General features: G+C 41.3%; 1 protein-coding gene across 4 annotated transcripts in view; it reads right to left on the bottom strand.

The window, feature by feature from the left end:
- myo5aa (myosin VAa) overlaps window positions 1-15,566 on the bottom strand; it is a 74,737-nt gene that overhangs the window by 9,906 nt on the left and 49,265 nt on the right. For 2 of the 4 annotated variants that reach the window (XM_050046034.1, XM_050046040.1), the window contains exons 15-32: window positions 15,007-15,162; window positions 14,032-14,129; window positions 13,752-13,838; window positions 13,159-13,267; window positions 12,714-12,925; window positions 12,316-12,472; window positions 11,786-12,025; window positions 11,437-11,685; window positions 10,264-10,357; window positions 9,993-10,138; window positions 9,659-9,772; window positions 9,376-9,510; window positions 8,471-8,527; window positions 8,045-8,272; window positions 4,816-4,916; window positions 4,209-4,265; window positions 2,622-2,702; window positions 511-709 (exon numbers count right to left, since the gene is read on the bottom strand). In XM_050046034.1, coding sequence (XP_049901991.1) covers window positions 511-709; window positions 2,622-2,702; window positions 4,209-4,265; window positions 4,816-4,916; window positions 8,045-8,272; window positions 8,471-8,527; window positions 9,376-9,510; window positions 9,659-9,772; window positions 9,993-10,138; window positions 10,264-10,357; window positions 11,437-11,685; window positions 11,786-12,025; window positions 12,316-12,472; window positions 12,714-12,925; window positions 13,159-13,267; window positions 13,752-13,838; window positions 14,032-14,129; window positions 15,007-15,162 — 2,520 coding nt within the window. The remainder of the gene's footprint in view (window positions 1-510; window positions 710-2,621; window positions 2,703-4,208; window positions 4,266-4,815; window positions 4,917-8,044; window positions 8,273-8,470; window positions 8,528-9,375; window positions 9,511-9,658; window positions 9,773-9,992; window positions 10,139-10,263; window positions 10,358-11,436; window positions 11,686-11,785; window positions 12,026-12,315; window positions 12,473-12,713; window positions 12,926-13,158; window positions 13,268-13,751; window positions 13,839-14,031; window positions 14,130-15,006; window positions 15,163-15,566) is intronic. The other 2 variants (XM_050046049.1, XM_050046058.1) reach the window with 1 other exon arrangement.

The following is a 15,566-nucleotide window of genomic DNA, read 5'->3' as shown; positions in this document are numbered from 1 at the left end:
CCTTCAAAAGTATGTACTGTTGCATGCAATATGCACACAGCTGGTGCTACTACTACTACGTCATAACATTGCGCCCTGAACTTTCACTCTCTTGTCCATAAATCTGTCTCAATGGAGAAGACGTGATTCCCGAGCTCACCAGAGCACGTATATTGTAACTTGAAATGTCAATGTTATAAACTAAAAGCTTACATTTAACGACCTGAATGTAAAATGTATGTTTAGGTGGAGAAAAACAAAAAGGTTAAAGGCTTCACAAACATTTAGCTGATTCCTACTTTGATACCTCGTTACTTGTTGTAAAATTAACATTTCATTTCTAAGCCTCAATCTTGTAATATCTTGTCTTGCTGTTGTGTGTGTGATGTTTAAATGTGCTGAGACTCTTCTTAATGTGCACCCTACATAAACCGGGGTTAAACTTGAAGTTACCACTCTTCCTCAGCCTGTGTGTATCTGTGTGTGTGTGTGTGTGTGTGTGTGTGTGTGTGTGTGTGTGTTGCAGCGTACCAGGTTCTCGTTGGTGAGTCGGGTAATCTCGTGTTGCAGACTGGCTTCGATTCGGGCCTCTGGGGGCAGCTGGAGGTTTTGGGCCAAGAGCTGCTGCTGACGGTTATTCTCCTCCTTGACATTTTGCAGCTCGCCGCGCAACGACTCCACCTCGTTATCGTAACTTCTCCTCTGAGTCTGCAGCTGGTGCTCCAGTAACCTGTGATGGGGGGATCAGACCAGATTGGGAGGAAGAAGGAAGGTGGTGTGCCAAAGAGGGCAGACAGGAGATGAAAGGATGAGGTATGCGGCAGGTGAGAGGGAATAAATGGGAGGAAGAGAGAAAAAGAAATCAGCATTATAGTGTGTACAGAAAGAACAAAAAACAGTAAGAGAACAAACACGTTCACCAGCGTGGTGACGCAGGACAGCAGCATGCTGTGCAGACACTGCCAGCAGCCCAGAGCCCAGCCTCTCTGAACACTTTCCTTAATTCTGCCTGCTCATTAAGTCGAACTCACTCTGTGGTCAGAGGTCAGGCTCAGCAACGGAGCAGGTAGAACTGATACAGGTTCAGCTTCTTACTAAGAGGGAGGTAGGACCTGCCTACCAAACTGTACATGGATCTCTTCACACTAGTTTGGTAACTTCACACTCAATCAGTTATATGAGTTAGGTGGCAATTAATTCACCAATATTTAGCAAGACTTCCACCTAATATGACCAAAGCAGCAAGAAAGTTTAATTCTCTAATAAATGGTGTAATCTGAAGAGACATCAGCAAGAAAACCAGTTGGCCAACCAAATTTGGCATTGAAGGTCCTGAGTGCTCAGACTGAAATCAAATAGTTTTTGTGAACAAGGAGGTTGTTTTTCAATATCAGGAACAAAGAAGTTTGTCTCACTGTGGTTAAACTCCTTGTTCATCAGTAAGTCAGCTGTACATATATTACAGCATGAAAGCATAATGCTGTGTTCACACTCAATCAGGTAGACGGCAGACAGCACAGGGAAAAACAAACAGCCTGACGGAATAACAGGACTTTATGTGTGACGATATGTTGTGATGGCGATGCTGTACTGTTTAAAAGAATAGAATAAAACATATGAAAAAAAATAATTTTGTGTTTATTATTTTATGTATTTTCCCAGATACTGTCCAGATCGCCCGTGTTTTCACCTTCTGTGAGGGAGCTGCGTAACATCAGTTGTCTATTCTGTTGTGGAGGATGGCAAACATTTTAAATATTTTAACTTTGAATAGGAGTGCCGTCTACTGTTACCTGCGCTGGTATTCTCTACCAGCCTTACCTAATTTTCCGTCCTGCTCTCATCAACTAAAATGACATTCGGTTTTTCATCTACCGTGTCCCTGATTCCATGAGGACGCAGCGTAATACATTGCAGAACACTCTTTGAAGCGAGCTCTGCAGTGAATATTAAAGTAATATGTTTGTAACACTTACTTAACGGACTGTCATAAGTGAGCAACACAAGGTTAGTGACAGGATAAAGACAAATTCTGCTGCACTATGTTACACATAAAAGACAATCAAACCAAAACCTTGTATAAATTACTATAACTCATGCAACATCTGTGGGAGTTTTTAAATCCTTTTTAAGAGCACACAATCCTGTGTGTGACAAAAAAAGGAATACATTTTCTGTTGAGCCAAAAATATTGAAAGTACACAATTAGACTACATGATTCGCTAACTCTATAGCACAACACCAAACTTAATCACTGTCGTCTACCGTCGTAAAGCCCATCTGATGAGTGCCAGGGCAATATTTAACATAAAGAAGGTTTATGTCTGTTAAAGAGAGAGGAATGTTTGTTAATCCTAACTTTAAAATCTATGTTTATCTGTTTTGAATTTGGCACCAAAGTCAGCTCATAAATTCTTATTAGTCTAGGAGTGTCACAACAACCAAATCACAAGCAGTCTTAAATGTCCGAAAACTGGACAGAATTCACAGAAAGATAGACGTGAGAGAAAACTTTGAAAGATTGGTAAAGAGAGTGAAAGAAAAGATGCGAATGAAGAAAAACAGCAGCACACATCCTTTCCTCTGAAAAGACAAACGTATCATGCTCAAAAATGACACTGGTGTTTAAAACACAGTTACACCTGATGGTTTCCTTTAAGCCCTGATTAACCAGCCACAGCTCTCCGTCCTCATTCAGCTTATGGAAGTCTGGAGCGGCAGATCTGACCGACACACAACACAAAAGGAACATGAACAACACAATAACAAAAAGAAAATGCGGAATGGTTGGGCAGGGGAGAGGTGTGCAAGACAACAAGAATATGCCTATCTATCTACATGTGTGCACATAAAAACAGTGTCCAGTTTGAAGCTATATTATCTGGAGTTTGAGACTTCTGTCTGTCTTTTGGTTGCTCTTAATTCATTTGGTTTAACTATGCAAGTGTAAACTGTTTTTACAATTAGGATTCGTACTGTGATCTAAATCTTTCTGTAATTTAATTACTTCCAAAACTGAAACAGTGCCGTTTAATTATGCTAATACCATCTGACTCATGTTTTCTGCTTCACTGCACTGCTGACTGTGAGAGTGGAGGTGTCTGTTGTCTTAGTGTAGCCTGGTGTGCACTAAATATTCTTCACTTGTGTCAGTGTGTGAACAAAGAAGGTCACAAGCAGCACAGAGAGTAACATGGGAGTAACAGAGGGATGACAGCAGTGATGCACAGGGCAACTTTTTGGGCAACTCAGATGAGCAAAAGTTCCCTCGACACTGTTACTTTAATTAAATTGGGAAAAACGTTGTTGTTTAGAAACAGAGAAGACGTCCGCTGTTAGCTACCTGCTGTGTATTATATCAAGTGTGTATTCACTCTGACATCATGATAGCGCATGTGTGCAGCATTTTGAGACCGATGACATGAAATAATTAAAAATGGAGCAAACACTTTGACAACATGATGGGTCCTTGCAAAAATATTTCTGTGTAGAGACATTTACTTCCTTGAAAGTGCACTGTGCATCTTTGCTTCAACAAACAAAGAAAATAAGTGGGCGTTCATGCAGGGTTTATGCTGAAGTCATTCCATGAAGCTGAGACAGGAGGCCTCCTACGACAGCATCCAACTATCACTGCTGAACAGTCACTGTGTGAGGAAGTCGTGTTGCATATCTATGTGTTAATAACCTACAGCTGAAGAACATATGAGCCTCTCTAGCTCAGACATTTTACATGCTTTCATGCTGCACATGTTGTAAACACCGCACTGTAGATATGTAGCTCTGCAGCATCTCCACAGACAGATCGGAGCTGTTGAAGCCACTGAAAACATCCTTGTGTCTTTGTTTTGAGGAAAAACAGAAACTCTTTTCAGTTTAAAAGACGCTGCTCTTGTTCATGCTGAACATTAAATCCCATGCAGACCTATGAGTCCAAAACTCCAAAGCCAAACACACATTCCTTGACTTCAAACACTGCTGAAAGCAGTCTGTTAGAGCATGAATAAAACCTGAACTGTAGCTAGAGCTGCTACATTACTCGACATGCTGTTAGGCCAGAAAACGCCACGCAAAGCTACCAAAGCTGTCATCATCGACTCTATGACGTAGAGTCAGCTGTTTCAGCTTGGGTAATATCAGTCATTTGTGACATTAATCAACCCGGTTTAGCATCAGCGTGGCCATGCATGCTCTGTCCCATGATGCATAGGCCACGTCTCACTGGTTACCTCAGCCTACTCAGGAGATCATTGACTTCCAACGGCTTACGCATGAACCTAGGAGATCTGCACAGGACAAGGCAGTGTTCACAAAGACATAAACACATTTCTTACACAAACATCATGGTAATATTAATGGAACAAGACAGATGGGTTCATACACATTGTCCATTTCACAATCCCTGACTTTTCCAGGCTTGTATTTCCAGACTTCTCAGTGGATTTTTCAGACCATATTTGAAACTACAGAAGGCCGCCGTAGCTGTACCCCTGATGGGGGCTGCTCATTGTTCCGGCTGCCTATTTTTCTGAAACTCTATTAGTCCAAAAAATGTACCACTAAACCGAAAGCCCATTTGTATAGCAGCCTGTTATCCTGAAAACAAACGCCTGTTGTTCTGAGGGGCTGTTTCTTAAACACAGGGGTGTCCAAACTTTTTTAAGTAGGGGCTGAATATCATAATGTGAAAATACCTGGGGGCCAGCTGCTTCTTACATACTATGAGTTATTAAAAAAAACAATCGCATACAAATTAGACAAACACACATGCTCTTGTGATGGAAAATTCTGGTATTTAAACATATTAAACCTATAATGTGTTGTATAAGGTTATACCTGTTGGTGTCTTTGAGGCCTATGTAAGCTTGTTTGAGTTCATCAGCGTCCTTCAGTTTGGACACGTCCTCAACGAAGACAGAAGGCTCAGTCATGGTCTCCTAGAGAAAGGTGAACAAGAAAAGAGGGATAAAGGGGAGTTAACACCACATTTAAAAGAATATACTGGCTGCTACAACTGTATGAACCACTTTCGTACAGTATAGGGGTGTGAATAAAGACAAGCGAGTCAATGGTGTCATGATTGTGAGTTCACACTGCTGTGGGCAGTTAGCAACTCAGCATGTGTGCTGTTGACTCCCTGCCAGCATCACTGTAGCTGCTGGCTGCAGCTGTCCTTTCACTCACTGACAATCATCAGCCAGTTGGAGCCTCATGCTGAAGCTGTGACGAGCCATCAAGCAGCCGTCTATATACAGGGAACGTCACTTCACAGCGGTGGCGTCTTTTTCTAGCTTGCAAGAGACAAGAGGTGCTGAGCACCAGCTGATAAGTAACAGGAGTTTAAGGTCATTTGTGATCAAAATGTCTGAGCAGGGTTCATGAGACTGCTGTGTGACAGTTTGATATGAAGACTGGGCTCATTTATTAACGTGAAAGCTTGACAATAGACACCAGAATATCTGTGTGGCTGCAGTATAATGCAGCAGACAATCTGTCGCAAAGTTTATTTCTTTAGTGGGTTCGTCAACAACATAAATAATTCAACACCAAAGCCCAGCACTGTACATTAGCCCCATGATCACGCAGTGCTTTAGAGCTGCACCATTAATTGAGCATTCAAATAAATTCAAACATTATGCTCTGAATTTAAATATTGTGCTCTGAATGCACATTTATCAAACTGAGTGCAGTCAATTACATCTGCATTTTTAAAAAAGGAGAACTAAACTTAAGTACACCTAATTTCAAAATGATTGTCATGTTATCAAAAATCTGTGTGCTGCAATTTCAAATTCAACATGCTGAGGGTTTTCAGGTACCTCCATCCTGAGTTTGTAAATGTATTACAGTGTTTACAAGGATAAATGCAAACTGGCTGCTGTTAAATGGCCACTGAGCAGCACTCTGACTTTTACTGACAAACAGTCCTTAAATGCATCCACACAGACAAAGGAGGAGACAGATGAGACAATTAAAATAGAGAGGACAGGGATACGGAATACAACAACCCCAAATGATCAATCACTCATCCTGTGTTACCTTAAATTTGTGAAGAAAACTTTTGTTTTTCCTTGTGTGCACAGTGAACAAAGAATCCAAAAACGGAAAAAATTCTTCATGAATTGAAGTAACATTGGGAAGTACCGAGCATACAACAGAATAAAGAAGACTTGGATTATATTGCTATATTATTGTTGTGTGAGAATTTGTAAACGGATGTTTTGTATAGTTTTGACTTCAATTCATCAAGAATTTCTTTCTCTATTTTTGGATTCTTTGTTCACCATTGAGCAAGCAAGAAGAACATTTTCTTCACGAATTCTGAGTGAGTCATTGATAAACAGATGGATGGTCTTGAAGTGAGGTATTCCTCTGAAGTAAGAATGCTGATCTTGTATTTCCTTCAGCGCTCACATGCTTTTTAAGTCTGGGTTCCACATTTGACCATATTTTGGTCTCCTGTTGTGCTTCTAGTGCACGCTGCTGTCATACTTCAGAGGGAAAATTCACCCTTGAATGTTCTCATGCTGTTACTTATCTTTAATTTGATATTCAAAGACTTCCAGGAGTCTTGTTGTGACCACTTTCCCTCAGCCTGCTCTCTTTACTTAAACTGAGTTAGTGGTTTTCCACATTCCCCAGAGAACATGAATTGAAGAAAGCGATGCAATTATTCTTTTATTTTTGGGTACTGGAACTAAAACATTAAGCTAACTGTTGAGGTTATGAATTTTTTTTCTTTCTCTAAACTCTCTCTGTAACCCTCTAATTGTTCTGGAACCCAGTAGGAACTATATTTCAGCAGCTGCTAGGGAAAAATAAAAAAAAAACCTCCAACAGAAATACAGCTGTTTTGAGCATCTAAGGGTATATTTTAAACTATCCTAACATTTTTTCTACCAGTGGTGATGAGAGCTGCACTTGTTCCCAATGAACACGGAGCAAACTGAGCGGTCCTCATGTTTACTGTCACCGAGATTACATATACAACTGACTGCTGGATCAGATTTCTTACCTAGGGAGGTTTTACATGCAGGACAAACTGTGAAAAAAAAGTGTCAAACACTCATGCATGATGCAGGTTTTTTTCTTTAACTGTACCTTCTCATCCTGTGGGAAAGCATGGATGGAGGAGAGAAGGTGGAGACAGGAGTTAGACACACTGACGGTGCAGTGAAAAAAAAATAGCTACATACAGTGTGAACAACAATGGGAGTTAACTATAATTTTGACCGAAATCAATGACCAGAGAGAGTTCAAATGTCAATCAAGTAATGTTTAAGTCATCTTCTGCCATTAAGATGCAAATTTTTCATTGAAAATTTTCAACAAATTTTTGATACAGTTTAAAGGTCCAGTGTGTAAGGTTTAGGGAGATTTAGTGGCATCTAGTGGTGAGGTTCGCAGACTGCAACCAGCTGAAAATTCCAGCTAAAAATGAATGAATTAAAACCGTTTTCAAGTTACAAATGACCAAAATCTGTTGCCGATGGGAATTTATTTATAGTGGTCGACACAAAAACACTAATGGCCCCATCTAGAGCCAGTGTTTGGTTTGTCTGTTTTGGGCTACTGTAAAAACTTTGCAGCACAACATGGTGACGGCTCATTCTGCAAACACGATTCTTGTTTTCAGGTCATTATACTAGGATGAGTATATTTATTAGATTATATTACAGTATATTCCATTTCTGCCAATATATCCTTTTAAATCCTACACACTGGACCTCTATAAGTTAAAAAGGGAGTCTTAGATTTCAGGGTGTTTTTCAGGGTGGAAATCTGAGATTAGGATCACAGGCAAAATAAAGTCATCTTTAGGCTTTCAAAGATTTGGCCCGATCCCTTTGTCTTTTTTTGGGATATTGTGCTAACAAACAGACAAACAGAGAAGCAGACACGGGTGAAAACATAATACACAAATGTAAGATGGTGGATGCAAACAAACAGGGTACCATCCACCTAAATCTCGCTTCAGTTTGTGAAACAACAACAACAACAACAGTGGTCGATGTACTTTCCTTCTAGGAACACTGACAAAACAGACAGTGAAATGTTCCTCTACCTTGTGGTGCATGGCTTCCTTCTGACTGACCAGCTGGGAGCGCAGGATCAGCACCTCCTCCTTGCGGACCTCCAGCTCTTCGCAGGAGGAGTTGAGCTGCTCCAAGAGCACCTTGTAAGCAGGGGAGCCCGGGGCCCCGGCGTTTGTAGCTGCGTTACCCAGCAGGCTTTGCCTAATCTCTGCCAGGTTATGTTTCAGCTTCTTGTTTTCTGACTCCAGCTCCTGACGCTGAAAAAGTGAAAAAAGAAATCAGTGTCAAGGGGTCGTAGTTAAAGACACGAGTGGCTAATGAGGCTTTCTGAAGCTATGGCATGAATTACTGTGATAAGAGAAGTTATCTGGCTTTGGGTCAAGTTATTCTCTGGAAACAGTGAGAGAGCATGTGCTAGTGTTACATTTCTATTTTACTCTTATCTGGTAACTTACTTTCAGGGACTCATACTCCAGCTCTGCCCCACGAGCCTTTTTAAACTCTGCATCATCCTGAAACCAGAAGAAAACGTGGCGATGAATAAGGCTGAATAAGAACATGGTCTGATTAGAGAAAAGGTGATTTTGTTTTTGTTTGAATCTCTTATGAAAAACTTGCTATATATAATGATGAAAATCTGCTTATTGTATTAAAAGTCATGAAAAGCATAAAAAGGTAATTGTATTTACACTGGACTGTCTCCCTCTCATGAGCGCCATGCCTCGACAGAGTCAAACACACACAGTAACAGCTCTAACTGTTAGCATCACACAGCTAATGTTATCAAACGCTTAGTGACAGGTCTAACAACAGAGTCGTGCTGTGTCAATGTGAGATTGCTGGGATGGTTTAATGGCTTGCTGTTGGATGCTGGCCCCCACTGCTGGGTTAGCTCATGCTAACCAGTCAGAGAGAGCAGGAGAGAACGCACCACCATCTTGAATAGATTCTAATTCTGTGGGAAACTCTGACAGGCTCCCAATCTGAGATTGCATCACAACTATTTTTGCAATTTCAACTTTTCAATTTCATTGAAACACAAGGTCTTTAAACATCCCAACATGCATCACAATTTTTAGATAAGCTGCCATTAAATCAGGCATTTCAGGCCGTTACAATCCTAAAAACCTTCCCACGAAATCCTGGAGATAAACCTTAATACATAACTTTTAGTCTAATATTACCCAGATATTCATTACTAGTAATACCAAGTAATTATCTGGTTATTACTTTGGTAATTACGTGATATTACTTATTACCTCTTCATTACCTCACTATTACTGAGTTCTACTGTAAAGTGCTACCAAGTGTTTCATCATTTGTTGATGAGGTGATATGTGTCAGAGTGTGGGGTCAGTACCCTGGCTCTAGCCCGCTGGAACTGGTCCTCTTTGTTTTCCAGCTCGTTGCGCAGCGACTGCTTTTCTTGCTCCAATTCTGTGAGACGTTTCTGCAGCTTGAGGGTCAGCGAGGTGTCGATTCCTCGTGTGACATCCTGCACGACAATGAACTGTTAGGACAGAGCTTAAGCCCTGTGAAAAGTACTTATATAGCAATGTTTAGATTAAAAGGCCATTTTAACATATTTTGCAACAGTAGAAACCACGTCTCTGCATTTTTCCTTTTATTAAATTAATTCTTACTTCTGCGGCACGGGAACCTTCTTCCAATTCGGCGTACTCTGAGTTGCAGGTGTACTCTGATTCGTTGCTGCTGTGGGTGGAATCTGTTCTCCTGTGGCCAGGCTTGGAGACGTTCTACAGATGAGAGAAAATAAGCCTTTAAACTTTAAAAATGACAGACTCAAGTTCTCCTTACTGCACCTTCAGATGAAAAGTTCAGCTCAGTGTTGAATATTACTAACCAGCAAATCTTAATTTTAACAAGTTCAGTGAAACTAAAATGATGTCTAATTATGTTCATAAGTAAGGTAAAACTCTCATAAGTATTGACTGTGTGTATCCATGTGTTCCTCACCGAGGAAACCATCTCTTCTTTGAGGTCGTCGTATTTCTCCTCGAGGCGAAGGTGTTCTGTCAGGAGATTCTGGTAGCGAGATCGCTCCTCGTTCAGATCTGTTTCCAGCTGCTGAGTCTCCTCTGCTATAGCACGGGCCATTTTCTCTGATGGGACAAAAGATGCAGAAGGAGAAGTCAAAAGAAAGAAGGAAACATAATGTATGTTTAAGGAGACAATAATATACTTCTGCATGACTAGATGGATGATTTATGTGGAGATGTTTGCATACCTGTCATCTGCTGACTCTGTTCCTGAATCAACCTGTTCAAGTCGTCCTTCTCCTTCTTCAGTGAGCCATTCTGATCCTTCAGCTCCGAGACCATCTACACAAACACACACAAACATTACATGTTGGGTACAGCAGGTGACTGTCAGCATCTTTAATGTGAAATTCTCACTGCAGTGCTCCACAACTAAATGTGACTGATCCATTTAATTTGCACTTCTATCATCTAACACGTTACTTGAACTCCTAACTCTCAAAACCAGCGCTTCTTACTTAGACAAATCTCCAGGATTATTTGAAGAGAAAAGCCAAAATACTGCACGTAAAAACAAAGAATACACACACACACACACAAACACAGTTCAGTACCTCACTATCACACTACTCTATCTCCTGTGCTCACCTGACCCAAAGCAACACTGCCCCCTGAGCCCACCACGTGCCCTTCTCACACTGGTTCGCTCTGGCTCCTGAATCGGGGAAAAACTGTTTTCCTCTGGTGCCAATATCCATATTTACACAATGTGCATTTTGTGATATACATACTTCCAGGGAACTATGGGAGGTTATACTAATTAGGAGCAATTTCTGTTGAACTTGGTTTTAAACTAATAATGGGATTTTTGACAGCCACAGTCTCACTCAGAGGTAGAGGGAAAACAGAGGAGGTTTTAAAGGGACAGTTCACCTGAAAATCAAACATGTATATTTTTCCTCTTACTTGTAGTGCTATTTATCAATCTGGATTGTTTTGGTGTGAGTTGCCGGGAGATATCTGCTGTAGAGATGTCTGCCTTCTCTCCAATATAATGGAACTAGATGCACTCGGCAACTCACACCAGAACAATCTAGACTAATAGACAGCACTACAGGTACGATAAAAAGTATGTATTTTTGATTTTGGGGTGAACTGTCCCTGTAAAGAGAGTAAAATATCCACTTGTTTTTTTAATTCAGCTTCTGCAAAAACGTTCCTTGAAATTCAAAACCTCCAAATTATTTACTAAAATTGTTCAAATATAGAACCGACATCTAAGGAGACATCTCCAATCCACAACAAGAACAAGGACGAAGACAAAAACATCTACTGTAGTAAAGAAGACAACATTACTATATGTGCACCATGCAGAGGGAGATGGAGGATCAGGACAACTGCAGGTTAAGTGGACATCTTACTTTCTCCATTTCGTCCCTGTAGGTTTGCGCCCAGTCTTCGATGGTCTTCTTCTCCTTCTGTGTGGAGCTCAGCTCCTTCCTCAGCTTCTCCAGCTCCTCCAGCAGCGACGTCACCTGGCTGCCTTTGTTCTTGGCATCCTCCTCCACCCCACGCAGCCGGTTCAGCTCGCCACGCATCCGCTCGCTCTCTACTGTGTATGAAGTCTCCAGACCGTTTAGCTTCTCGTGCATTGACCTGTTGTCCTTGGTCTGGAGGAACAAGACAAAAAAAAAGTCAAACACACAAATTACAAGTAAGAATCAATACAAGAGGACTGAAAACAAATATGGAGAAAACAGGGCAACTCACCTGCTCGTCGATTTTCCTCTGCAGCTGCATGATCTTGTTCTCCATGCCTTTGTTGAGCTTCTTGAAATGCTCCACTGAGCGAGCCTCGATCTTCAGCTTCTTTAGCTCGCGTCTGGCCCTCATCCTGCGAATGCAGCACTGCAGGTAGACGATGGAGACGAGGCAGCGCTTGTACCAGCACCGAGCCAACCAGCCACGAACGCGCTTCTGAATGATCACCACCTTGTGCTCCCGCAGTAACTACAGACACACACACACACACACACACACACACACACACACACACACACACACACAATAAAGTAGAGGAAGAGAGAGATGAGAGCATGTGGATATAAATATCTTCAGATTTTACTACAAGCTGAAAATTTCTTTCTGCAATATTTTCACTCAGTGTGTTTCTTCCCCATAAGTAACAGACATCAGTATTTTTTTATTGCTAGATCTTAAGCTGGATCTCAGGACTTAATAACAGAGGGAAAGGTTAGGATGAATTATATATTTGAAGCATTTTGTGATGTGTGTCTTACCGCCTGGTACTTCTGCCGGGCCATGTAAGCTCTGAGGATCGTCTGCATGACCAGGGCAGCAGCCTGCTTCTGCCTGTAGCGTTTCCTCTCCACGCACATCCTCTGGTACTTCTGGATGATGGTGGCCGCCTGCGTGCGACGCATGAACTTGGCCAAGCTGAGGAGACCCAAGATACACATGTCTCAACTTACATGTATTTAACATTCTAATATAACTTTTGACCTTGGGTATATCAGCCTTTGACTTTTTAACAGCAGTAATACTCAAACTAAATTGTTTTAACCAACACTGTCTTACAGAACAAACACAGTTTATCAAAGGGAGTCAAATGTCTTTGCATGTGATTGTTCTGGTTGAATGGCCAAAGGGAGGTGAATATCAGGTTTAGCTCACTCACCAGCGAGCCTGGTATCCTCTGGTGAACCTCTGGATGGTGATGGCAGCGCTGCGCTTGCGCAGATACTTCTTGCGTGCTAGCCAGCAGCGGATGGTTTTCTGGATGCGAATGCAGGCAGCTCGCAACTTCTCCGCTCTCAACTTCTCCAGGTAGGCGACCTGGCCAGCCCTGAAGAAGATCTTGGTCTTACCAAACTGGTATTTATCGTGGTCCTGAAGGGAGACAGGAGCAGAGATCAGGAGTAAGACAGTGATTAGATGGACAAAAAGGGACAGATGCACTGTGTGGAACCTTCACTAGAGGGTTTGCACAGAGGGGGAAAGGGGCAAAACAACGGACTGGAAAATGCAAAACTTAAGTCCATTCAAGATCTGTATGCACCAGGCAGTGGAAAGCCCTGATTTATCAAGAAAAAAAGGAGAGGTAAAAGCTCAGGTAGACCGACCTGCACCAGCATCTCCAGAACATTTCTGCAAGTCAGCTTCTTGTCAGGTAACACGTCTTTCTGCTTCATCAGCACTCTGTAACGGCTGAAGAACTCCTGGTACGTCCATCTGAGACACACACAGAAAAACAGTTAGAGGACGGCCATGACCTAAACATCAGATACTTTACTTTTTTCCAATTAAGCTAATTTTTACAAAAAAAAAACAAGTGCAAAGAGGGAAACAGGTTTGCTTTGCTGTTTGGCTTTCTGTTAAAAAAAAAATACTCATCACCACATAATGCAATGCATGTTTGTAGTGTCAGGTTGTAAAAAGGATGCGAGGAGGAGACCAGACAAAACAATATCCTCTACAGGGATAAAACTAATCAGCTGAGCAAATTGGGTAATGATAGATAATAAAGACACAGATCAAATCGATTCTGCACTGAGCTGGCTGCATTGTTGTAAGGATGTTTTCACACATAATGTATGCACAGCAGATTCTTAACTGCAGGGTCAAATTTCATTTGCCTTCTGCCTAGAAACTTAAAAAAAAAACTTCAAGGACACAACAAGACAGCAGTAGCAGTGTTGCAGGGATGCATCAGTACCTGGACGGGAATCCAGCAGCAGAGATGCGGATGGTTTCCAGGACACCACAGGCTCTGAGCTGCTGCACTGCACGTTTAGGGTCAAATCTGCCAACAAAAAAGAGCCATAGTCAATATGGCTGCCATAAAGTACACCTGAGCTAAGATGGTGGTCTAGAGAATATAAATACCTTTAGAGTGCATAAAAACATAAAAACAATTGTACCATACTCCCCCAGAATAACAATATAGTTGAAATATGCTGAAGAGTTTTTCATAAACAGAGAAGAGGAAGACTCACGAGAAGGCCAACTTGAAGTCATTAGGTTTGATGCAGCGAACGTAGTGTGGAGTGGTTGCGTTCAAAGTCTCCATCAGCATTTGCAGAGAGTTACGAAACTATACGGGAGCACAATAAATCATCATCATCATCATCATCATCATCATTTCTTTTGTAGTGTAAAATGCAAAAAACAAACCAACAAAAAAATAATTAAACAGAGATAATGTACTTTGATTCTATAGAGAATAAGAAATAATTGATATCCCTTATAACACAAAAAAAATAAAGGTAACTTTGGTATTTTTCAGTCTGGACCCTATTTCCAACGTTTTAGTGTCTAAGTGACTAATGGGAACAACAATTTATTATTATTTTTTTTTTAAATTGATGCTGCAGGTGGCAGCAGTGAAACAGGCTGCAAAATAACCACTCAGGGCAACAGCAAACTGTCAGCGTATGTCAAATGAAAGTGTTTCTTTTTGCCAGTGACAGGCTCAGATTGTAATTATAGTGTCTGACAACATTATGGACAGGACAGAGAAATGAAACATTTCTTTTGCTTAATCCTGTTTGTTACTGTCTTCCTGCAGCAATTCACCTCACAAGACTTCAGAATAAGACTTGAGACTCTGTTAGACACAATAACAAACAGACCGAATCAAGCAAAATGTAAAGACGAAATATTTTATTTATAACAATAATCTAAGCCAATCAGTGTCAAAAACAAGCACTTTTAGTGGACGTACAGTGACGGTTCGCTATCGGCCCTGGAGGTTACATTGCAGCCTTCTCTCAATACACAATTTCAAAAATTGCTCGCCCATTAGCCACTTGAACATAAAATAAACAATACATGTTGAATGTGATCTGATATCTACCAAAATACACCAGATCACTAGATTGGACTGAGCCCGTGTAAACACCCACACTGATCATGCAGGCATGTAACTGCATCAATCCACAGAACAAGACGATGGAGAGACAGAAACCAACCTGGCAGCCGACAGTCTTCTTGTGCTCCTTGCTGCTCTTATCTCGACCCTTGTCAGGTTTGATGCTGAGGCGGGTCCGGCCTCCAGTGCCGGGGACCTGACCAGTGGGGCTGGTGGCTTTCTCCTCATCCTGGAACAGCTCCACCAGCAGGTCAAACTGGGAACAGCAGCCCATTTACAGTCACCAACAGAGCAGCTAATGGCAGCATTAGACACTGCAGGTAATATTGATTTACTGAGTAATAAGCTAACCACAAAGCATTTTGCTCTGTGTGTGCTGCTAAATTAAGCTTCAGTGCAACTCCAATGCATATTTATGGGATCTAACAGTCTCTTCTTACAGTACATGGCATGCATATAGATTTCTCTTACCTAGTGCACACAGCCTCACGAAGCATGGCAGCTTTCATTTGAGCATTTGCCACAAGCCTTTATAGACTGACTTTAGTGTTGAAAACCACAATGTTGATGACTTCATTTTTAAATTTATAAAGTAATCAAGTAATCTAATCTAGTTATCAAGTGTAGAGAGAGTTTGACATGACAATTCATCTCAATATT

The sequence above is a fragment of the Epinephelus moara genome, chromosome 1, assembly GCF_006386435.1.
Source record: "Epinephelus moara isolate mb chromosome 1, YSFRI_EMoa_1.0, whole genome shotgun sequence".
NCBI classification, from domain to species: Eukaryota; Metazoa; Chordata; class Actinopteri; order Perciformes; family Serranidae; genus Epinephelus; species Epinephelus moara.
This window is presented reverse-complemented; position numbering and strand designations above follow the sequence as displayed.